The sequence below is a fragment of the Camarhynchus parvulus genome, chromosome 2, assembly GCF_901933205.1.
Source record: "Camarhynchus parvulus chromosome 2, STF_HiC, whole genome shotgun sequence".
Lineage (NCBI taxonomy): Eukaryota > Metazoa > Chordata > Aves > Passeriformes > Thraupidae > Camarhynchus > Camarhynchus parvulus.
The window spans coordinates 126358762-126382734 of NC_044572.1; the positions used below are offsets into that span (position 1 = coordinate 126358762).

General features: G+C 38.5%; 2 protein-coding genes across 3 annotated transcripts in view; one reads left to right on the plus strand and one right to left on the minus strand.

Moving 5' to 3' along the window:
• Positions 1-20389, plus strand: OSGIN2 (oxidative stress induced growth inhibitor family member 2). The gene is made up of 6 exons (XM_030970966.1): positions 1-175; positions 3106-3260; positions 7880-8016; positions 9630-9821; positions 10475-10566; positions 12536-20389. The coding sequence occupies exons 1-6, from the start codon at positions 132-134 to the stop codon at positions 13581-13583; spliced, it is 1668 nt and encodes a 555-aa protein (XP_030826826.1). The 5' UTR covers positions 1-131; the 3' UTR covers positions 13584-20389.
• NBN (nibrin) overlaps positions 18946-23973 on the minus strand; it is a 26818-nt gene continuing 21790 nt past the window's right edge. For both annotated transcript variants that reach the window (XM_030970965.1, XM_030970962.1), the window contains one exon: positions 18946-23316. In XM_030970965.1, coding sequence (XP_030826825.1) covers positions 23286-23316 — 31 coding nt within the window. In that variant the 3' untranslated portion in view covers positions 18946-23285. The remainder of the gene's footprint in view (positions 23317-23973) is intronic.

Here is a 23973-nt window from a genome sequence, read left to right on the forward strand (position 1 = left end):
TGTGAGCGGGGAGGAGGAGGAGGAGGGACCGCGCGGCGCGGGTCCCACAGTGGCGGCGGCAGGAGGAGGAGCGGCAGGCGGCGTGCGGTGTCCCCCCGCAGCCTCATCGCTGGGCCCCGCCGGCGCTCCCCATGCCCGTGTGGTGCTGCCGCTGCTCCCTGGCCGGTCACTTCAGGTGAGGCGGCGGCGGGGGGCGGTGGGGCGGCGCGGGAGCCGGGCCGCGGGGCGGCGGCGGCGGCGGCGCGGGCAGGACGGGGACACCGGCGGGGCTGCGGCCTCCGCGGGGCTGCGGCGGCGAGCGCGGCTCTGCCCACCCCGCACGGCCCCGGCGAGCAAGGGATGGCGACGGCGGGGCCCGGGCGGGCGCGCCGTGACCTTGGGCAGCGCCGAGGCGCAGCCGGGCCGGGGGCAGCCCGCGGCCGCTGATGCTCGGTGTCGCTCCGGGGCTCGCAGCGCTGCACCGCCCGGGATGCCGGCCCCCAGGGGCTCCGCTCCGCCCGCGTACCTGAACGAAATCCAACAGTCTGGCAGTGGTATATTCTCTTCTTGAAGTGTCAGGTTGAGACCAAATTCAGATTCCTTTTATATAACGAGTTTTCTGTTAACCGCCCACCACAGTCCGTTTCTTTATTTCTTTTATTTTTTTTTTCCTGAAAGTACGCAGTGTATTCTAGCATCTTTCAAAACAGCTACATGGAAAAGGTACCGCTTATTTTAATAACCTGCAACAAATTACGACTTGTTATCAAATTATTAGCTTTTTCAAATGGGAGAAAAACTGTTATGTGTATGTTGTGTTTTTCTCTTAATGGGTTAAAAAAGGCAAAACCGTGAAGGCATATTTTTGCATATGTTTAGAATCTGGGCAATTGACAGAATGTAATTCCCCAGGTTATTTGAGTGACCAGTATAAGATAAATAGGCTCTAGTGTTGGAACTGACTCATCTTGTGCCCACTTGCATGTCTGCAGGACTAGAGCTATAGATGATTGTGCCAAGTCCCCACCACTGCAAAGCTGTCTACCGTGAGTTTTAACAAGATAAAAAACTGCTGGTACTTGGTGGCTTTCAGTGCTGCTCAGAGGTTAGGAAGGTGGTGGCCCCTAACTTCTGATCTTGCTAGGTTCTGGTGTGATGTTCTTGCAGAGGAAGAACATGCTGCTGATGACACTCCTTCATGTGCACTGCATTTTGTGTGCAGGTATTCCGGTGCAAAGAACGAGAAACTGCACATTGTGTGCATATGTTACTGTGCAAAATCACCAGTTTTGTAATTTGTCATACACTAAGCTGTATAGAAGCAACATTTTTATTGTTAAAAGATTCTTCTGTAGCCTACAGCATTGTGCATATATATCTTAAAAGAAGTTTTGAAATGTTTCTTTCGGTTTTATGGTACATCAAGCACAGCAAGTATAGTAAAGCCACACTAAAGCATGCGTGCTGCCCCTAAGCCTGTCTTTTGCAAAACATAAGGTAGTATTGCCTTTGTCAACTTTGAGCAAAGGCCGGAAAATAAAACAGTCTACCTGCTCCTTTCTAAAAGCAGAGGTGAAAAAATCAGTATGATAATTAGATATCCCCTCTCTGACTCTTTGTCTTCATCTAACTCATGCTGTTTGGATGTTAGGTGTCTGCAAGAGCTAATGTGCAGCTGTTATCAAACAGTAAGCAAGTAGTTTTCTTTTTTTTTTTTTTTTTTTCTGTTGTACTGCAGGGAATAGTGATATCAAGTACTTTCCAAAATAAATGCAACCTCAGAATACCTCCCCACCCTTTTTAACAATGCCATCAGAGAGATGTGTTACAGATTGTGCTACTGCTGTTGTTACTGCACGGCTCTGTCTCCAGTTTACTTCAGACTTCCCCACTGAGGAAAGGCTTTTCAAACAGAATCTTGGGTGCTGTGGGAGTTGAGGCAGTACATGGCACTGGCTTCTTGAAGGCCCTGGGAATTGGATCAGCATCTTACAGTTTTGATCCTGTGTAGAAAATAATTGTTGAAATGCTAGAATAGCTTTAAGATATGCAAAGTCTTAGGAAATAGATAAGAGTACTTTTATTTATTATTGATAATTACCATGTTTATAAAGAGAAATTTGTTAGAAAATTTTCTAAAAAATTATCCCCTTGTTGATACAGATATTTTTGATTAAAAATTGGTTGTCCTTACTTTACAAAAGACTTGACAAAATAACTGCAGTAACAGACTGTTTTAATTTGACTCTGTCTTTCTAGCTAGACTGATAGTTTGTGCATTGCTTCAATGACCTGGAAAGGTTTCAGAAAGGATTCCTAAATAATTAAATAGAAAACATTATAAAACAAGTCTTTGTATTCTAGAAGCACATCTACATGGTGAAGAGTTAAAAGAGAAACTTAGGTGTATTTTTCAGAGAAAAAACTGAAAAATCTAGAAAAATGGCCAGTGGTGAAAGCAGTCTGCTGTGCAGGAGCTGACCTGACTACATGGCAATTCCTTCTGTAAAAACTTTTAATAGTGGTAGGATGGGTTGTGTCTAGGGCTTAAGGGGATCACTTCACAAGGACCCATCCTCACACCACTGCCAGCTTTAACCAGCCTCACTTCTCTCTGAATGGAAATTTGTTGTGGTGAAGTCCTGTGTGCTGCTCAGCCAGCAGGAAGGGATATGAACGCTGCTGTTGTACCTTAGCTGCTCCTTCAGGCTTTGTCTGGCCTTAATGTTGTTAATTGGCTAGGCAGTGCGTATCTCCTGATTTGATAAGGATAATGAGGAATGAGATCTACTGTGTGTGTGGGATCAAAATAATGCTTGTGGCTATACTTTGGCTTTGTATAAACTGAGATTAGAAATCTGCACTTCTGCAGAGCCATCTGTGCTTTTTTGTTATCCTTCTGTAGACTTGCTAGGAGTAAGTAGTCTTAAAAAATCTTCTGTTAGAAAAGCTGTGCTGAAGAGTAAAATTGTGTAGATTGGATAAATCATATCTGTTTTGGTCTCAATTTTACCAGTTTCATAGCTTTTAAAGTAAAACATCAAAAGCAACTATTTTTGAAGAGACTGTTCTGACAACAGTTCACTGTTTCATTTTAGTTTTCTCCCATCTGTCCTTCTTAATTAGAACTTACAGCAGCACTGAAACCGAAGGACAGCTTTTGAATTCCTTTGTTCAGTACTTTGGTGACAGCCTTGGGAGGAAGATTAAAAGAATGCCTTTAATTGAAGAAACTGTTCTGCCTGGGGACTCCCTTCTTACCCTGCCTGTAGTAATAATAGGTGAGTTTTTTTCTCTTTTTAAAGATTCACTGCTATTGCCTTTATCGAAATGCTGCATGAAATAATTTATCAATAAATAACTAATGCTTAGAACCCTTACAGTGAAGATCTTTATTAGAGTAATACAGTTATAATTAACAACAGTAGCATTATGATATGTTAAGGGACTTGTTGGAGTATATTTGAATTTGAATTGTGCTTTGAAAAAATCAGCTGTGTTATTTAGCAGCAGATATGGGAATATTAACAGAAGAACTGTATTGATTCTAGTGTTGATAACATAGGTTTTGATTAATGTGATATGTCTATTTCTGTATGCATGGAGGTTGTGAATGGTACACCAGTAGAAATCTGTGGGGTCATGTGGAAGAGTGAAAAGCATGTGTGCTCTGTGTTGGTTAGGTGCTAATCTCTCCTTATTTGCCTTTTTCTCTGTTCCCTCCATCACTAATATCTAAAAATTCTCCCATCTTTTCCAAAATGAATCCAGCTCAATTCAGCTAGTTTAAAATAATAAACTGTAGTCTTGATTGAACACTTAAGGGCTTGTGCTTATAAAATGACTGGGTAACAGAGGGAGGAGGAGGCTCCATAGGTACACGACTTAATTGGGAGTGCCAGCGTAATGTGTATTGGGCCAAGGTTTTTCAACAAGAGCTGGTCACCAGCTCATTCTTACCATGACTTCATGAGGGGATAAAGAAAAGATTTGAAGTAAAGAAGGTATTCAATAATCTAGTCCAAAGCTGTTGGGACTAGGGCAAATACCTCCCTGTAAACAAGCAAAGATTTTGGAGATTGATGTTGCAATATAATTGTGTTCACAGTGTCTCCATAACTTTCAAAGACTCCTGTTTGCACAGTGCCTTCTCTTTATGACAGTTTAAAATAGTGCTCATGGAGCAGACTTAGGTGTGTGTGACAGACATGAATCAGTTGATGAATTCTGCTTGACAGTTGAAGAGAATGGTGTCCTGGCATTTTGTCAGCCTTAGTATAGGTTTGTCATATGGTTTATGATTCAGTTTCCACTGTTTAGTTTTGCAAATATGCGTTATGCAAATACCTGTGCTCAATGCTTACTTTGACTAGAGCACCTTTCTAGGTGCTGACACCAAACACAGCTGCCTTGACCACTTCTCTGTCATCCAAATGCTTCTTCACAGATATATTTGAGACACCTTGCAAGCCGATCTTCTCCACTGACAGCGTATTATCACTGAAGAGCCTTCAAAGGGATCTAAAATGATTTGATAATGTAGTAGAGGAGAATGAAAATAGTTGTCATCCCCCTGCCCCCCCGTGTATGAACACACTGTCTACTGGTTTAATAACTTCTGTGCAGTACCTGTATTGGGAAGAAACAGATACATTCCATCAGGGTTCAACAATTTCATGCTGAAACTCTTAAGTTTAGAACGTGTTCTCTGCTAAACAATTTCATCTTCTGCACCAGTTTTGATCATTACTATGTGGAATGTTGTCACTTCCTAGCCAAATAACAAGGCTGTTAGGATACCTGAAGTTGAATATTTGCTTTAAATTTAGACACATAATGTAAAGGTGACTGTACTACAGTTTGCTGTTGATCAAGAGAAGATTTTGCTGATGTTCAAACAAACTTCTAACTGCTTCTTAAATGAACAGGGCCATGAGGTTTCTGATTATATCATTGTACAACTAAAGTTTGTGTAATAGTAGTATCTCCTAATTGCAGTCGGAGGTCTTGTCAGAGGCACCATGTGTAAATAAAAACCAAAATTTGTCATTTCAAAAAGATTTTTTTCTCTTTTTCCCAAGAATTTTCTGAGAAAACCATAGCAAGTCTAATTGCATACCTTGCCACTGAACATTCATTCTGTGTGTTCTTAACAGCATATCCTCAAGGGATTTCCTTTCCCGTGGATTCAGTCTGCTTAAAGAATAGGAGCTAGGTTTGGATCAGCTCTCTGGATGGTCCAAGATAAGTTCAGGGAACTCAGTGACAGTAATTCACCTTAACATCACAGACTGACTAGTTTGGAAGAGACCTTCAAGATCATTGAGTCCAACCCATGCCCCAACACCTCAACTAAATCATGGCACTGAGTGCTACATCCAGTCTTTTTTTAAACACATCCAGGGATGCTGACTCCGTCACCTCCCCAGGCAGGCCATTCCAGTAGTTTATCACTCTTTCCATGATACCACTTTTCCCTAATATCCAACATAAATTTCCCTTGGTGCAGCTTTAGACAGTGTCCTCTGGTTCTGTCAGTTGCTGCCTGGTGAAACAGACCAACCTCCGCCTGACTACAGCTGCTTTCCAGGAGGTTGTAGAGAGTGATAGGCTAAACAACCCCAGCTCCCTCAGTCATTCCTCACAGGGCTCGTGTTCCATGCCCCTCAGCAGCCTCATTGCTCTTCTCTGGACGTGCTCAAGTGTCTCAAACTCCTTCCCAAACTGGAGGCCAGAACTGGACACAGCACTCAAGGTGGAGCCCCACCAGTGCCAAGTACAGGGGAAGAATGACCTCTTTGCTTCTGCTGGCCACAATGCTCCTCATACAGGCCAGGATGCCCTTGGTCTTCAAGACACACTGCTGGACTAGACCTCAACAAATTTCCATTCAGAAAGAAGTGAGGCTGGTTGAAGTTGGCAGTGGTGTGAGGATGGATCCTTGTGAAGTGATCCCTTTAAGCCCTAGACATAACCCATCGATCCTTAGTAATTTCCTTGGGCCTTGCCAGTCTTTGTTTGGGTGACATTTGTTAACCATTTCCTTCTTTTAGCCTTATCCAGTAGGAATGCTCTTTAGCATGGCATCTTTGGCTATGGCACACATTTTCCTCTTTCCGTTGTGGATGAGCTTTTTTTATATCCCAGTGGGAAAATAAAGCTAGCTGTGCAACTGTAAAAAATTAAAAAATTCTTTACTGCATTCAAGTTATAATTCTAAAAACAGTTAAGAATTTACTCAGCCATGGAAATGCTTGTGAACCACTATGATGAAAGTGTTTTCATCAATTCATTTGATTTTGTTATGGATAGTTTCTCTGCATTGCTACAGTTCTCTCTCACATCTATCTCATGGCAAATGGGTGACAGTAGGTGCTTGCGTCTTCTTTAAGCTTTAAATTCCTGGTCTGAATCACATCCAGCTATCTTGTGTTGATCTGTTTGTGGGAGGGCGGAACAGTGTGAGAGTAAGGAAGAAATTTTTCACTGTCTTTAGATTCTTTAGATGATTTGCTATAGCCTGTGGCTGTGACCAGTCTATGTGCACAGCATTTTAATAAAGTATGGGATATTCTGCCACTGGGGACCAGGTGAGTACATCCTGGTGAAAGAGGAAAAAGAGATCCAGCATATGAAGAAACTAGGAATGAACAGGACCTCAGCGAAGTAATGGGGGATTTAGGACTGAGGAATCAGGAAAGGGAGAAGAGACAGGCATTGGAGAAATGGGATTGTTAAAATTGTGTGTGCAAAGGTGATGGGGAAAACTAAATGACCTGTGAATTCTTGGCATCAAGAGATGAAGTAAGAATAAATATCAAACCATGCCTGCTATATTAAAATATGAATGAAATAGTAACTTAAACCCAGAATTTGCAATGTGTGCTAAATACCATGTGTCCAAACAAAGACAAAGTACTGACAAGTGCCTCATTAGGAGAACACTGTGCTTTTCATTCAGTTAATGAGTAAGAGGAGCTATAGAATTAACAACACGTAGCCACATATTTAAATTTTGTATCATAGCACATACTTTTCTGATTTCACTTTCTGTAACTTTTGATATCTGACTTTGCAACATGAATGTTACTTCTGTATTTGCAAGTGATAAATATGGTCCCCTACTTTGTTTAATATTGTCAAATAAATAGAAATGTTTACCTTATGGTAATGTTTTGGTCCCATCTATCTCATACTTTTAATAACATTTTAAAAATAATTGTCTATTAAAATTGCAGCAATACATATATACAAATTGCAAATGCTACAAAGCTGGTAAACGTGTTTGACTTGATACTCTTCCTGAAAAATGAATGTGGACTTACATGAGTTTCATGTTCTCTACCACTTACCCACAGGACATCTGTGGTCACTTAGCTTTTATGTTGCTGTTTTGCAGTGTCTGTAACTTCTATTCTGACTTTCAGTCTTAAGCTTTCTGCTTGTCTTCCCTTTATTTTAGGGACAGACCTGAAGAGAACATAATCCAGATTGTCTTTCTGCTCTGTGTTGTACAGTGCCTGTGGGAATACAAAGTTGTAAGATGGCAATACTATTCAGCTATCCCTGTGACTGACAGGCAGACCGTTATCTGTCAGACCATTTTCACACAGTAGTGAATTTGACATAGTAAATTAGGGAACTTCTTTATATGCATTTTGCTTCCTGGTGTAAAACTCACACATTTGTTTCTCTTTAACTGAAAAAAACTTTGCTCTGTGTATTTGGAGGATGGTCCTATAAAAAGCTCTATTTTACTGCAAAGTTTATAAGCTGCTTTGAAATCAAGACAGTCTGGCATTATACTACTTCAGTACTATTTTGTTGCTGTATATTTAGTGATTAACAAACTGTAGATTATAAACATTTTTACTAAAGAAGTAAATTTTTTCTTTAATAGGAAATGGACCTTCAGGAATTTGCCTTTCTTACCTGCTCTCTGGATACAGGCCATATTTGTCTCCTGAAGCTATACACCCAAACCCCATTCTACATACAAAATTAGAAGAAGCTCGACATCTTTCCATTGTTGACCAAGTAAGCTTTGGTTGCCATCTTGTCTAGCTCTTTTCCTACTGCAAGCCATAGTGCATTAATAAGTTATTTTGTTGTTCTGTTAATTTAAATAGAATCAATTCATGGCCATTAGATCCAAACCTGGGCTGTGTAGTGTTGTTTGTGGCTCTTGAAGGCTTTTAGTTTATGGTGTCTTTTGGTTTTACTGCTTTTTGTTGTGTTCTTACTACTTGCTGGGAGCGTCTAAAGCATGACTTGGTCAGTGGCTGATGCAGGAATTCCAGTTGTCATGTCCTGGCATGTTTGGGCCTTATCACCGAGGAACACGTGCTACTAACACACATGAAGTACACATAGCTCAAGTTAAAATATTTTTAATACTACAATTCTTACTAGGATTTCATTTTTCATTTTATTGGGCACATATATCCTCTGTAAACACAATCAATTTTTCTTTTTGGAACAGTATGCATCTTTCAGTGTTTGTGTTATATTGACAGTTGCTCTTGTGCTTTTGTTGTTACCCATGTACACGTCCAATTTTTCTGTCTGATTTGATTAGTTAAATCTTCTCCAGCATTTTTCTTTCCACTTGTCCATTGGTTTGCCATCTTAACACTGTTTTCAAGTCACCTCATTGTACTCCTGATGGATTACTGACAATGTTATCACTGTATTGCCTTTGTGACTAATTTATTTGAAATACAAACATGGATTTATATTTGTAGAGAGTAAATAGGAGTTTGTTTGGCTTTGGATTTTGGAGGGCATTTTTGTTTCAGTGCTGTGCTATTTGCATGTGATGTTTACCCTAGGTCTCAAGGGCTTTTTCTTTTGCAGGAGAGTAAGTTGCCTAAGTTTTGGCTACAGATGTTTCATGTACTTCATCTTCTCCCAACCCTCTAATATTTTGACTAATTAGGAAGCTAAGCTGTACTGACTTAGTCAGCAAAAATTGGTCTTATGTCCAGTTCTTTCTTCAAATCTCTATTTTCTCTTTAAATATTTGCTATTGTATAATTTTTGCAATTATTAGAACAAGACTGGATAATAGATCTGAAATGTGGACTTTACAAAGTTCGAGAAATTTGTCTCAATGTTAACTGGTGTGTAAAATAATCCTAGTTTTTCTTTTTAAAAGTAATGCTAATTTTATCTTCATTATTTTAAGATATAATACAGTTAGTGTTGGAACAAGCTAAGAGCTGTCAAAAGAGCCTTTTCTACTTGATGTTTAAAGTTTAATGTTTTTAGATTCCAATTTTTTTTATCAAAATTGGGCTCCTAGAAATATTAGCAGTCCTTTGTTAAAAGAAGTCTGCTGTATATAAATATACATGTTACTAAGTTGCTCTGATCTCTGTTTGTCCACATACTTCTTTGTTCTGCAAATACTGACTTGCCCCAGAATTACTGTTATTAACATGTAATTTTTAAATGAGTGAGATGTACTATTCAGAGTTACAAAGAACTGAATCATAGCAGGTATTTCTGAAAAGTGTTTTGATTGAATCTCTACATTAAATAACCTTTACCTAAAATGCAATTTGAATTGTGTTTTCTGATGCAATTCAGCTTCTGCACATCAGAGTAGTATGATGAACATGAAAAGTTTAAAATTTATCATCCTTCAGGATCTGGAGTACCTGTCAGAAGGCCTGGAAGGACGCTCCTCAAACCCAGTTGCAGTGCTTTTTGATACCTTGCTTCACCCGGACGCTGACTTTGGCTATGACTACCCACCTGTTCTGCACTGGAAGTTGGAACAGCATAATTACATTCCCCACATAGTGCTTGGAAAAGGACCACCTGGCGGGGCCTGGCACGTGAGTAAAAATTTCATCTCGCTCCTAGAGTAAATTGATAACTGTGTTTTGGGATTTTTCTTACTGCCTTACTCTAGGGCTGTTTTAAATGGTAGTGCCAGTTGCAGTTTCAGCTGCTCCTTAGCAAAGCCCAAGTAAGTGGGGGATATGAGAAAGGAAGGAAGAAGTTGCCTTTTACTTGGGTGTTTGTGACCATGAATGCTGTCTTATATTATCAGGTTTTTTGTTAGTTCACATTTAATGAAGAGTATTTTCTATAATTTTTTTTCTTGTCTGCATTGTTTCTAGGTGCTTTTATACACGATCTTAAATTTGGTGTCTTTATATTATGCTGCTTTCACATGTTTTGTGTTTCCTTCCTCTTTTGTATTTCAAATAACTTGCTTTTAGTTTTCCTTTCACATGCTCTGTCACCTTTATTAGCTCATGTGGTTGCTTATTATCTAAATGTAACACAGAAATAGTTCTTCAGTTCTTCATTTAATGTCCTGTTTTTAGGTTGTATTCTGGTATTTTGTTGCTCTAAATGAGTACAATGAGAAGAGCTTCACTTGTTTTTACATTTGATTTTTTTTTTAGTTTACATTTTACATTTGAATTGAAATTTGAATTTGAAATGTGTCTGATCATGCATCTTCATATTTTCTCCATAGTCTATGGAAGGCTCTATGCTAACTATCAGTTTTGGAGACTGGATGGAATTGCCTGGCCTCAGCTTTAAGGAGTGGGCAGCTAGCAAACGCAGGTAAAGATACTGCAGAATCTACTTGGGAATCCTAAGGGCTATAAAAATCCAGATAACTGGAAAATGTTCAAACTTCACTGTTCACAGGAGGGCTTCTTGTTTAGTTTATTAAATTGCTTGATGGCACTGGAAATTCTTCTGCTGTGTGTATTCTGATGGAAAAAAACCGGACAGTGGTCAGGCAGAATAATTGCTGGTGAGTGCACTGAAAGCAAACGTACAGGCAGCAGTGTGTTCCAGCAGCATTTCAGAAAGAGGCACTTGCTGAAAGCAGTTCTGATCAGAGGTGAGGGAAGATGGAGGAAGGAATTTCAAATCCACTGAAGGAGGTATTGCAAGTTCCTCTTTCAACACCCATGCAGCTGAAGTTGCTGTGCACACCAGCTTTCTTGCAATTCAGGAAGTTATATATTTCAGCATTTGCTTTTACAGGCAAAGCTGCAGCATCTGAAATCTATGAATTTTAATTTTAAGAGAATAATTCAGTATTTCTGTGTTAATTTGTAGCAATAAGTTTCTTGAAAAAACTTGAGAGGAAAAGAATCATATTCAAGCTCACTGATTTTACTTCAGTTCGTAAAGGTCTGTGTCAGCAGATGAACCTAGGAACACTCTACATGAGCTTTTTCTAAAATTTTAATTTTTTTTACTTTGTTCTAGCAAAATTAAAGGAAGTTGGTTTTGTACCATGTATGGGAAAAGAAGAAGTACAGTTACTTGAGCATATGTCTTTAAGGGCAGACTATTATTCATTTCAGGACAACCCTTGAAGTCAGGGAACTGTAGCTTTGTTCTTTAATCCTTTTCTTAGATAACCACAGCAATCTTGCCTCCTTGCCTAACTGAAATCCAATAAGCTACTTATTATCTGAAGCTATGTATTATAGTTTTCAACAACGCTAAAACCAGGAATGCTGACCTGTTATACTACAATTAAACAAGCTTATTTAAAAGGATTGATGATAATGTAAAATTCTAGTTATGTAGAATAGTTTCCTAAGTTTCCTTGCAAGAGGTGTCATGCTGTCACATTATTATCTTCCTATAAATATCTCATGAGGATTTCCAGAGTAGTAACCTGAGCATTTAAAAGAACACGTGCTATTATATTGTGAGTCTAACAAAATGAGTAGCCTGATTACTTGTAAATATGATTTTAAGTGTAATTTAGTGGCAATCCTGATGTTCACTACAGTTTGTTTTGCCCTTTTCATAGAGCTTACTTCTAAAGAAGCAGCAAAATTCATGCAACTGTTCCAAATAATTACACTGTCAGCTATTTTTCTTATAAATGAGACTGCAATAATCACGAGAAAAGCACCGATGTAATAGCAGGGTTGCAGTGCATAAATGGTTTTTATTGAACACTTGAACCTCACAATCCTGTTTACATAGTTGCATTAACACTCTGTGTCATGTTTGCTTTGCTCATTCATGTGACATGGAACTACTTCATTTGATACTTAGTGAACTTAACTGTACCCAAGGGAGAGGTCTTTTGGAAAGTATAATGAATACTTGGTTCCAGTAACATAGTGAACCTAGAGTTTCACAATTAGCACTTAACTATGACATTTAATTAATTAGATCATAAGTAAGTATATTCTCATGAGGTACAAGTTTAGCCAGTACTGTGTTGTTGATAGTTGTGATGTTAAACTTTGTAAAACACTTCCATATGGAGCTGCTGTGATACTCCAGAGCTTTGTAACATCTAATTTCTTAATCACCATAGCAATTTACATTGCATAAGCACTTAAAACTATGTTTAAAAAGTTAGCTGGTCTTGTGTATCAGGAAACAAGAGAACAAATAAATCAAATGCCTTTAAAGATGCTGAACGCAGAGTCATTTACACTGAGCAGATTCAGTCCTCATAAACAGGACCTGCCATGTGGTATATCTTATCTGATATTCAAATTACCAATAAGGTCTATTTATTAACCAGAATAATTCAATTTTCTTTCAGAAATATAAAGAGTGATCGAGTAATGCCAGAGGAAATAGCTTGTTATTATAAACACTATGTTAAAGTCATGGGCCTCCAAAAGAATTTCAGAGACAATGTTTACATAACATCAGTGTCCAGGCTTTACCGAGAAAAGGATGATGAAGGTAGGAGTCACCAAAATGAAGATATTTCAACACAGCATTTGGAAATGGAAGATGGACAGAAATCACTTATTAAGAGAAACTGGGAAGTCAGAGGTTATCAGCGAGCAACAGATGGCTCTCATGTGCCCTTTTGCCTCTTTGCTGAGAATGTGGCTCTTGCAACTGGAACCTTTGATTCTCCTGGCCGACTGCAAGTTGAAGGAGAAGACTTTCCTTTTGTCCTCCATTCCATGTCTGACTTCGGAGCTGCAATCAGCAAAGGAAAGTTACGTGGGAAGGCAGACCCTGTGTTGATTGTGGGTGCTGGACTGACAGCGGCTGATGCAGTACTATGTGCCTATAACAACAACATCCCTGTAGTCCATGTGTTTCGTAGAAGAGTTACCGATACAAGCCTAATTTTCAAACAGTTACCTAAAAAGCTTTACCCTGAATACCATAAGGTCTATCACATGATGTGTACTCAGTCTCATACCATGGACTCTAACCAGCATTCTGCTTACACTAGTTTCCCTGAACACAATGTACTTTCCTTCAAGCCTGAGATGAAATGTGTTCTTCAGAGTGCCTCCGGACTGAAGAAAATTTTGAAGTTTTCTGTAGCCTTAGTTCTGATAGGTTCTCACCCAAATCTTTTCTTTTTAAAGGACCAAGGACATAGCATAGGTCATCACTCTAATCAGCCCATCACATGCAAGGGGAATCCTATAGAGATTGATCCGTACACTTATGAATGCACTAAAGAAGCCAACCTCTTTGCTTTAGGGCCTCTGGTGGGAGACAACTTTGTACGGTTTTTAAAAGGAGGTGCACTGGGCATTGCACGATGCTTGGCAATAAGACAAAAGAAGAAACATGAATTGATTGAAAGTGGGGATGGAGGAGGTGAAGGGGTACCATAAACGAGACATTAGAAACTCTCACATCCAGGATTACAGATGTAGTCTTAACAGAAAACTCACTGGCAGCAAAAGTTGATAGCAGTCACATTTCTGTTGTGTACAAGTAACCTGTGCTTGTATTGCTTGGTAAAGGATATTACAATACTTCACTCTTTAAAAATACAAAAAATTGATCTGCTATTTCAACTGATCTCAACTGGAACTGCTTCCAGATAAACAGAAAATGAGACTAACTTATATCAGCCTGCCTGTCTGTCATCTCTTGCTCAACTACAAGAGCAGACTTAGTTTGTGAAAGGCAATGCCTACCAGAGTGGTTTTACATTTTAGTGTCAAATATGACAAGAATACTCTTACTATGAAATTGAAATAACTTCTAAAAGCAGAAAGCTTGTTTGTACAAAGTGATTCTTTGTCCCAAAGCAAATTTGGAGCCTTCTGCTTGAAACAAGGATTTTATTTATTTGCCACAGTAATACTTGGAATGAGCACTTAGTAAAATGGTTTCTACTATAAGAAGGATTTCTGTAAGCAAGAAGTATTCCTCAACAGTTTTAAATTTTAAATTATCCTGGTAATTGGAATAAAAGAATAAGCATTCACATTTACTCTTTAATGATTTGACTCAATCCATTAATGTTTCTTCACACTATGCCTAGACTTGGGTGAGTGTACAAAGACTAACATGAGATGTTCCCCTACAGTGACATGTACATTTCTGAGGATACGCATTAACATAAACAATAAAGTACTGATGTAAGTGCTCTTATTACAGTGTCAATATCATGAATATCTAGTGTACTACTGAAAAATTAGTTACATGAGAAAATTAAGGGGTTTTTGCTTCCATGATCAGGAAGACTGAATGCGATCACTTGGCTGATGAAGGTGGGGTGGGTGATAGATATTCTCCCATTTGACCAAAAATGCGTTCTGTTTTTTTTTTTTCTAGAGCAGCACATGATAGTAAAATATTTTAGCCTGCAGTTTTTGAAACTTAAGAAAGGCTTATATCTTACAGCCACCTAAAAAACAAACCAATTTCAAAACAAAAATGCAATAGTTCCTTTAAATCTTAAAGCTTTTAATGAAAGACAAATACTTAACTTGTACCTACCTCTGAATCCAAGTTTCATCTTTCTGCTCCATAATGTAAGACCTAGATATCATTTGCTGGGTTTTACAGTAGTTAGTTCAACTAAACACACTCATATTTACTGTCATGAGGTTATTTACTGTCATGAGGTTGTTAGGAAAGTGAATTCCCAGAACTCTCAATAGACAAAAGTGATTGGTCTTAACTCTTTCTTTACCAAATGTTTTCATTCGGGTCCAATATGATGGAAAAGGTGTTATTTTTCTCTTTGGGGTTTTTTTGTGTTAAAGAATGTCGTGTTAGTTTCAAGTATTCTGTTTGTGTGATTAAAAATCTCCATATTGAACTTCAGCAGATTTTAAAAAGGAAGTTAGGCTTTGTGAAACTGCTAGTGGTTGCTGGTTTCCCAACTGTCTTAACTTTCTTAAATGCTAGATAGCTATATTCAATAAATGCCTGTTTTCTGTGCCTATTGAATTACAGGGTTCTGTGGCTACTGCAGATCTTTATACATCTGAGTGAGTTACTCAGGATTTGGACATAGAAGTTGAAAAGGTAAAGGATGCAAGGATTAAAGTTACTATTTTTAGTGGAAGTCCAAAATAATTTATTAAATTATGCTACTACTAATAATAATTTTTAGTCTAGAGCCACATAACAGCATAAACACAAAGGAGCATTTCTATCAATTTCTGTATTGCCCACATGGTTGGCTTTAGCCATGCATTGTCAGTACTAGTTAAGGTACTTTTTTATACTGATATTGAGCTGATTTTAATTCCACTAAAGTCTAAGCTTTTTTTTCTTCATATTCTATTTTGCAATTCTACAATTTGCCTTCTCTGGAAGAAACTCTGTATATAGAAACCAATTCTAAACCTGTGATACCTAATAATTTTAACTGTTATAAGTACTAAATACTTGATTATAGAATTTTACTGCAGTTTAGTTATTGGGAATACATTTGCACTGTGACTAAATTCCTGCAGTTTTGTGTCAATATTCATGTCCAAATACAACACACGGCATGTTACTGCTTTTTCATAAATCACAGGAGACATTTAAAATGCCAGCAAAAAAAGAGATTTACTTAGCAGTTATTTTGCAAAAAGGGGAAAAAACCTTCAGCCCCTTTTTGAGCTTCAGCTGCTGCAGCTACTCATAAACTCTGTGTGTTGTAGTGACAATTTTGTAGCAGAGATCTTTGACCTATTCTTACTCAAGTATCCTTCATTGCAGTCTTACAGCACCTTGAGGTTTGACTGCTTTTTTTTTCCCATCAATCATGCCAGTATTTTTGAGATAAAAAGTTGCCTGTGAGACCCCCTAGTTGGGCAGAGAAATCTCAGTGGTCATGTTTATGAAGCCAGTGTAAAAATACTTTTTTCAACCAAAGGTGGCTAAAAGATCATCTTGAGTCTTCTAGGAATTGCTAGATTTCAAGTTGTAGCTAGACTTTTTAATTTTTGCTTTTCTGATTTTGAGAGAAATTTCTGTTTCTCTCCTGTTTAGTATTTTGAAGAACAAGGTGATAGAGATGTTCGGGCTTTACCTTAAGATAGCTTTACCTACTGCATTTATTGTGAATTAGATGTTGGCACTGAATAGTTGTCTTTTGGGGAAACACCTTGTTTTTCAGATTGAAAAAAAGCCCAAGCATTTGAATTTCTTGTGTAATATAATAATTTACAGAAGGAAGACTTTTTGTTTCAGCTCTTCTTTAATTGAGAAGAATAAACTTTTAAACATCGTGGATTTTAAAAGGGTACTTCGTACTTAAGATTTATCATGAAAATGCAGACAGGAAGAACATAATTTTTAGCTGAAGTAAGTTAATTTGGATTTACAGAATTTTTAAAGCTGTGTTAACCCATACTGTGTATTTTCTAATAGGCTAGTGGAAAAACAGCTTTTACACTTGGATTTGGTTCTTAATGCTGTGAATGTGTCTTCTAGTTAAATTATTGCTAAGAGTATTTCAAGTAGTGTCCAGATGCTGAACTGGGAGTAAGATTTCTCCTACTAGATTTTCCTAACAATCTGACTCTTTCCAATACCTCTTCTGACTGAATTGTACTTAAAACTTTTTCCACACAGGAGTAAGCCTAAGTTTCACCCAAGTGAGTAAACACAGGAATCCTTTCTGCAAGTAATCCAGAGAGATTGGTGACAACACCACTGGATTCTTCTCTCTCTCAGGAAAGTGCTTTCTTGGACTAGAAGCCTGAGCTTGCCAGTGACTGCATGAAAAGAGTATGGCTCCCCAGTGGTTTTGCACTGAGAAAGGGACACCAAAGTGTATCTCACAGCTCCAGGTCCCTCATCCTCAGCACTTGGGGAATTCTTGTATTTTACTTCTGGCCTGGTGGATGTAGGCAACTTCTTTTTAAAATTTCATAGTGATGTTTGCATAATGAAAAATACTAATCTTGTAGAAGGAGGTGGTTATATCTTCTTTCTCTCACAGCTCAAGAACTGAAAAGAAAGCTAGAGCCAGAAGGCCAGAGTATTTACTCAAAGCTGGAGAAAATCAAACTAAAACCTCAACTTTGAGAGATGCCTGACGTGCATACCCAGTTGAAAGGAGAGGCCATTTTTAGGCCAAATGAGAATGAAAAGGAGTAAAATTTGTAAACTTGTAGTGAGTCTTTGCTGCTGACAAGTGATGACGAGTGAGGGATGATGGGAGGAAAGCAGTGAGTAATATGTGCAGCATGAAGTGCAGACGTACAGGTGCTGAATTGCCAATTGGGGGGGTGTCCCACCCTCCTGGGGGGAGATGTCGGGCTGTGACAAGAGCTCTGCACAGGAGCTGTTCATCCAACACCCAGCCTGGGATTTGTAACGTGTGTGAGAAATTGTCTTTGCTGACAAAGTTGTGGGACTGGATCAGTGACGTGAGGTGCCAAGAGATAAGGCTGTGTTACTCTGCTACCATATTTTCTACTTCTGAGAAGCAAGCAAGTATCTTCTTGTAATAGCAGGATCCTGACAGTTCTCCCAGACCTTTCTAAACAGGAAGAGGTAGCACACATGTGCTTTAAAGGCAGCTGATTTTATTACTGTCAATATAGTAATGATTTGAGTAAATTAGGGAACCAGAAATGCCAAAAGGTTTATACTGTTACATCTTAATTTAGATAATCCATTAGAACCTTACAATAACAATGTTCTGTCATAATGTTTCAGTTATTATTTTAAAGTAGGAGCAAGACAGGAGCATTCAATAGATGTGAGAACTTGTTGTATAAATATTTTCCCCATTTCTCCTTGCCCAGCCTGAAAGAAAAGTTTTGTTTGAAATAACTGTAACAGTTGATTTTACTTAGCAGAAAGAATGAAAACTGAAGGATCTTTGACAGAAAAAGAAAGGCTTTGGTGACATTAGGGGTACAAACCTGAAGTAAGGAATTATAAACAGCTTTTTTTCTGAAACAGTGTATTTTTGGGAATATGGTACACTGGGAGTTTCAGTTTATTTTTAAAGCTTGAATTACATGGAGAATTGTGTGGTCAAGGATGAATTTAATGTAAGGAACAAGGATTATTGGCAAGAGGAAAAGCATTTCTAGTGTTATTTAGTAGCCATAGTAAATCTAAGTGCTGTTTTAAAGATGGTTTTGTCTACAGACACTAGAACATTTCAGCTCAAACATACCATACATATTATACCTGTCTGCATGTTAGGTAATTTTCTAACTGATAATTTTGTACTTTCAGGCCATCATAAACCAACTCTTAAAACCTAGGTGTAATCAATAGTCATCAAAACCAGGAAACAACTTGTTCTGAAGACTAAGTAACTCTAATTTGCATCTTCCTCCTCCCTCTCTTTATTCTGAGATCACTGGCAGTAAGTACCAGCCTACAGTGGATACTTCAATAAACTGTCCCTAGACACCCTCTGTAGACTTACATGCCAGCATAAAGAAAATTAACAACTAGGTTTGCTATGTATTCACAAAATCCTGTAGAGTCCTGGCATTTTTTAGGTTGTCCTTTAACTAGGTAAACGAATATTTTTCATTGGTTTGGATCCTAGGACCAGCTGCTATGTGAACAGTGAGCTATTGTTTGAGAACTGATCCTGCTACCTTCTCCCTGGCACAATTAACCGAGTCAATACTCTGACCTTGCCCATTTCTGTTAGACCTGCTATGCTGGTTGTATGCTGGAATTCCAGTTTGAAATTACATAAAGGACTGTATTCATCTACCTATGTTTGCTCACACACAATGCACCTGGACTTGGAGATATGTGTAAATATAATTTCTTCGTGTGTGGCAGTGTCAGTTTTCATCTTTTGCTGGAGTATGCTTGCATCATACTTATTTTTATGATGAGCAATGTAAACACATACAGAACATTTTCTGTAAGCAACTTGTGAGCAAAACCTCTCTTTTGATTAGATGATAAATATTCCTGTGGTTTGCATGCTTGGCTTGTTTTATCTTAATGTGTGAAAACTGATTACAGACTGAAGGCAAAAAACCAGTGTCACCTAGAAGTCAGTTATTTTGATTTTGAGAAGTAGGGAACTCAAGTCAAATGAAGGATCAAACTGCAGAGGAAAAAGCAGTCAGAGAGCTGCAGTGTTCAGAATGAGGGAGAAGGTGTTTTGCATGGATCTGGTACTGAAACCAATGACTGACAGATTCCAGTAGTAAAAGCTGCAGCAGAGCAGTAGGGGCAGATTGCTAAAGCAAGTGGTAGAGAGAGCTGGTAGTCAGATATCTAATGTTGTGTAGCATTTTTGTAACTATCTCACTGGAATGTGATGATGATGGCGATCAAAGGAATCTCACTGGAATGTGATGATGATGGCAAGAGGAAGAGGAAGGAATAATGGTAAGGAAGAGAGAGGGTTAATTTTTTGGGCACATTTGTCTTGAATTCTAAGGAGATACCAGAACAACATCAACACAATTGGAATTTGAAAATCAAGCAAAAATCAGTTCGGGAATTTGCGACTCAAACCAGATGTGGCCAAATGTGACTGAGGATTGATTCAAGAAAGGGAAAAGAGCAAGAGAAGAGGGTGCAAGACTCCCTCCAGTTTTATGGGAGAGGGAGAGACAGAAAAAATAGGGACTGAGAAATCATTTGTAGAACATGGACTGGAGCAAGATGGGTAAGTGGGTTAGAGGTAGGTCTACAGTAGAAGCTTCAGCTACTGTCTCAGTTAGGACTTAACATGGAATAGAGCCTATCACACAAGGGAGGGACTTGGCATTTCAGAGGAAGGTGATGGGGAGGTGACTGGATGGAGGAGCTCAAGCTGACTGCAAACACAGTTTCCACATATAGGAACTGGTGCAATGACAAAGGAGAGGCCAGCCCTGACGCACAACCGCCACCACTCTGGGAGAAGATGGGGGAGTTAAGGGTAGGAGAAAAAAGGACAGACTGAGAGATGTGAATGGACAGAAATAGAAATCACACTTCAACAGTGTGAATATCTTAGTTGTCTTCTCCAAAAAAAACCAAACCTGTGGCTTCCCCAGCTGATGTAGAAAATGGGAAGTCAGCTGAAATTGGTGTGAATTAAACTGAAAATTAAACAGGTTTTTATGCAGGGTTACAGCACCTATCCACAGTTTTAGTAGTACCTAGAGTGATTCAATCTGCTTTAAACTGTTTTCATCAGCTAAGCTGCTGAATGCAAGACTGTATGTTAAGAGCCTTGCTAATAAAAAGTTTATTTAGTTTATATATTGTGTGCATCTCCTTCCTGTAAGCAGCATGAATAAAAATATTGTTACAAAAAAAAAACCCACATCCCAAACAAACCTTCAAACTCAGTCACACACAAAAAATGTAAGAAGCAAGACCTGAAGTTAATGTTTAGACGTATTTTTAAGGTGAAGAGCAGAACTTTGTCAAAAGGTAGGTATACTTGCAGACCGTGAGTGTGGCAGATGAAAGAAACCTTAGGTATCTTCTTGGATTTACTGAACTTTTTTTAACCTTCCAAAGAAAAGTAGCAAGAAACAAGCGCTCCCAGAAACTGAATGGTTGAAACCAGAGAGCACAAGCTGCCCAGTGAAAATAGAGCATGAAGCAAAATTTCTGAGCTGCAGGATGCAAAGCTGATTGCCCTTGCTTGTGCTCACAACCTTTGCCTTACCTATAAAAATGCCTCCACCCTTGAGCTTTCCATCCTTCTCTTTTCTGATTCTATGATTCTCCCATCCTCCTGGGGAGTGTGTGAGTGGCTGCCTGGGGCTTAGCTGCCTAATGGGGCTAGCCTACAACAGTATGTTCTATACAATAAAGGAAATACCAGGTGAAGTTAGTGCACTAGCTCCAGAGATAAGGCAGATACTGATATAATTTATTGGAAATTGGAATTTATTGTCATGTAATTATGTCCTTTATCATCTACCTCAGAAACTTCAGTAACAGAAGGCCAAACCAGTAAGCCAACAAGCTTATTTCCTCTAATGTCTTGAGGTGAAAATCATAGCAAAAATAAGTTAAAATGGAAGGAAGCCTTCAGAATAATGAATAGGACTTGTTACATGAATTTGGTGTTACAATTAAAGCCACGGGGGTTTGTCTGTCTAAGCTTTTTTATGCAAGCCTAACTTCATATTGAAATAGCAGAAGCTCAGGTGTACTAATGTGTAGGCTTTTCATCAACTGGACAGCAGCAGAAACTGGATTACAAACCAAACTACATCACTACTAGGCACCCTCAAGTTGGAATCCTAGAATATTCTGAGCTGAAAGGGACCTACAACTCTTAAATACTAAATGAAAAAAAAAGTATCAAAGCTGGGTCTGGGAAACTGGATTTGACGAGCCCTAAATCACAAAACATGAACAGAAGAGTGCTCTCAGCTATGCCACCAGGGTTGCTTGAGCCCCTAGCAGATTGCAGTCTGGGCAGCAAAGGACTTAGTCTTTACTCTCTTGTAGAAGGCCCCTATACATTGCATGTCTTGTCCTTTCACCTCAGAAATTCTCCAGCTGTTTTTTACAACTGTAAATACAACCTTTCTGAAGAATCTTGGAAAATCTTGTTCAATGATACTCTGCTATCCAAACTGTTAGCTTGAATTTAGTAACAACAATCCAAAACCTCAGCAGTCTACAAGAGCTGTTGGACCGGCAGGTCTTCAGCCAGAAAACCTGGAAATTCTCACACTGATAGCAGAAAAACTCACCTGAGGATACAACAGTCAGTACATCTCCTTCAGAAAGAATTACAACTGCTTAAGAACTGCTTAAGTCTTTTTAAAGGTGTTTGGTGGATAAGATTTGATGCGCCCTGATGCAAACACTCACAGCTTTTGTGGAGCTCAGAAGTATTGGGCTGCACTTTGTGTATCATTCTGGACACTGCTGACCAGCAAGAAGACGCCAAGAAAACATTGGCTTTGGAAGGCCAAATATGTTCTGCATGTTGCAACCATGATGACTTCAGCACATCTGCTATCTTGACAGGCACAGATCTCACAATGCTGCTCCTCAGATCTGATACACAACAGAGCAGCTTCAAACAGGGGCAGCTCATGTTGATTGTATGCTCAGAGCTCTTGGCAGAGGGAGTGATTCTGTTTGTGTCAATTCAATTACACCAACCAGATTACTTCTTCACATGAGGAAGGAGATCCTCCCCCTTGAAACAGGATGCAATAGAGCTACTGTCCATCTTAATCTGCACGTGACATCTGTCTATCTTTATCTGTATGTAAGACAGACTTCATACACTTGAGCAGGAAGTCTGGAAAGTTTTTCTCACTGTACTTCCAGGTTAATCCCACTAATTGCAATTCCCAGATCATTAAGATGAGCTCTCCTAATCCACAAACAGGTAATTGTTTCATAGCTTTCCCTGTCAATCGAACTATTTTGAAGGCCGTATTTTTACACAGTGATTGCAAAAAGTAAAGGCATGAGAGAAAGAAATGGGTCATAAAACTCCAAACTGGAGTGTAACAGCTCTTTAAGACTTTGTCTAGCTTGGAAGTGGGTTTTAAGAAATGAACATTCAACCACACTGATTTAAAGGTGTAAATGAAAATATGTTTAAGCAAGAGAAAAAGAAGCTGTTTTTTTCAGTTCCAAGATACTCTGTACCAGTAACAACAGCATATGCTCTATAAAATGAACCACAGAGAAATGGTTCAATATGAATCATATAATGATCATATCTTATCAACCATATCATATCATGATCAAATACCAGTTGCATCTCAGCCTCAATAGATTTTTAATTCTTAAGATAATACCTTTGAAAATGCCTAATTAACAAAGCCTTTCTAAAAAACGAAAAAATAGCCTGATGCTAACTTCTTTTTTTCCCAGTACTGATAACCAAACATTAGAAACAGCCTAAAATGAAATCTTAAGTATCTATAGTATTTTACTGAGCATTACTCTGAAGTAACTAATGGGAAGGTCTTGACAATGGTGCAATCTGTAAGTACCAAACAGTGAAAGGAACCTTTTCTTTAATAAAACAAGACTTAGAAAACATGTCTTACAATAAGAGATATTCAAATGGTCACATATAGGTACATCATACACACTGTAACCAGGAAACCTAAGGAACAGAAAGCAGGTTTTGCCAGAGAAACACTGTAAAACCAGGTCACAATTTATCTTCTTCTTTTCACATTAGGATCATATCTGCAACAAAAAAATAAAATCTGTGTCAGAAATAAGTAAAACAATGATATTCAAAGTTTATGTAGATAGACAATGTGATGCAAACAGCTTTATTACATATTCATAACAAGGGAATAGCCAGTGCTCAGTCCTTTCCCTGACAACATTCCTATAATTAACTATAGTTACTACTATATGAATGAAGGATGCATGAGGTAGAAGAACCTCTGTATGAACTTAAGATAACTCTTAATGAAATTTTCAGATTTCCTAACTACTTATAACCTTTAAATCTGATACATGAATAAGCTTTTCCAAGCCTTTAATGTCCCAACACTAAGCTTTTTACTGGAAAAGGACACCACAAAAAACAAGAGAGGAGGGAAGGAAAAGGGGTCCTGTATGTTTATGCTGATGTACATTTGGTCAAAACTCATTCAGACAAAACCTTTCTGCTGCTTCCTACTCCTACATAAATCAGATCCCTGCCTTACCTTGCCTTTTATACAGCTTCTGATTGACTGTTAGAAATTTAAAGCTACTTTCTGGATATACTAAACAGTTACCTGATTTACTGCTATATGCTTATAGTTTGACTCTACTTGACACTGCTATCTATCCCTTGGCCTTCTCCATTTGTGTTTCATCTCCCAAACTCCTGTCATTTCTTTGAAATTC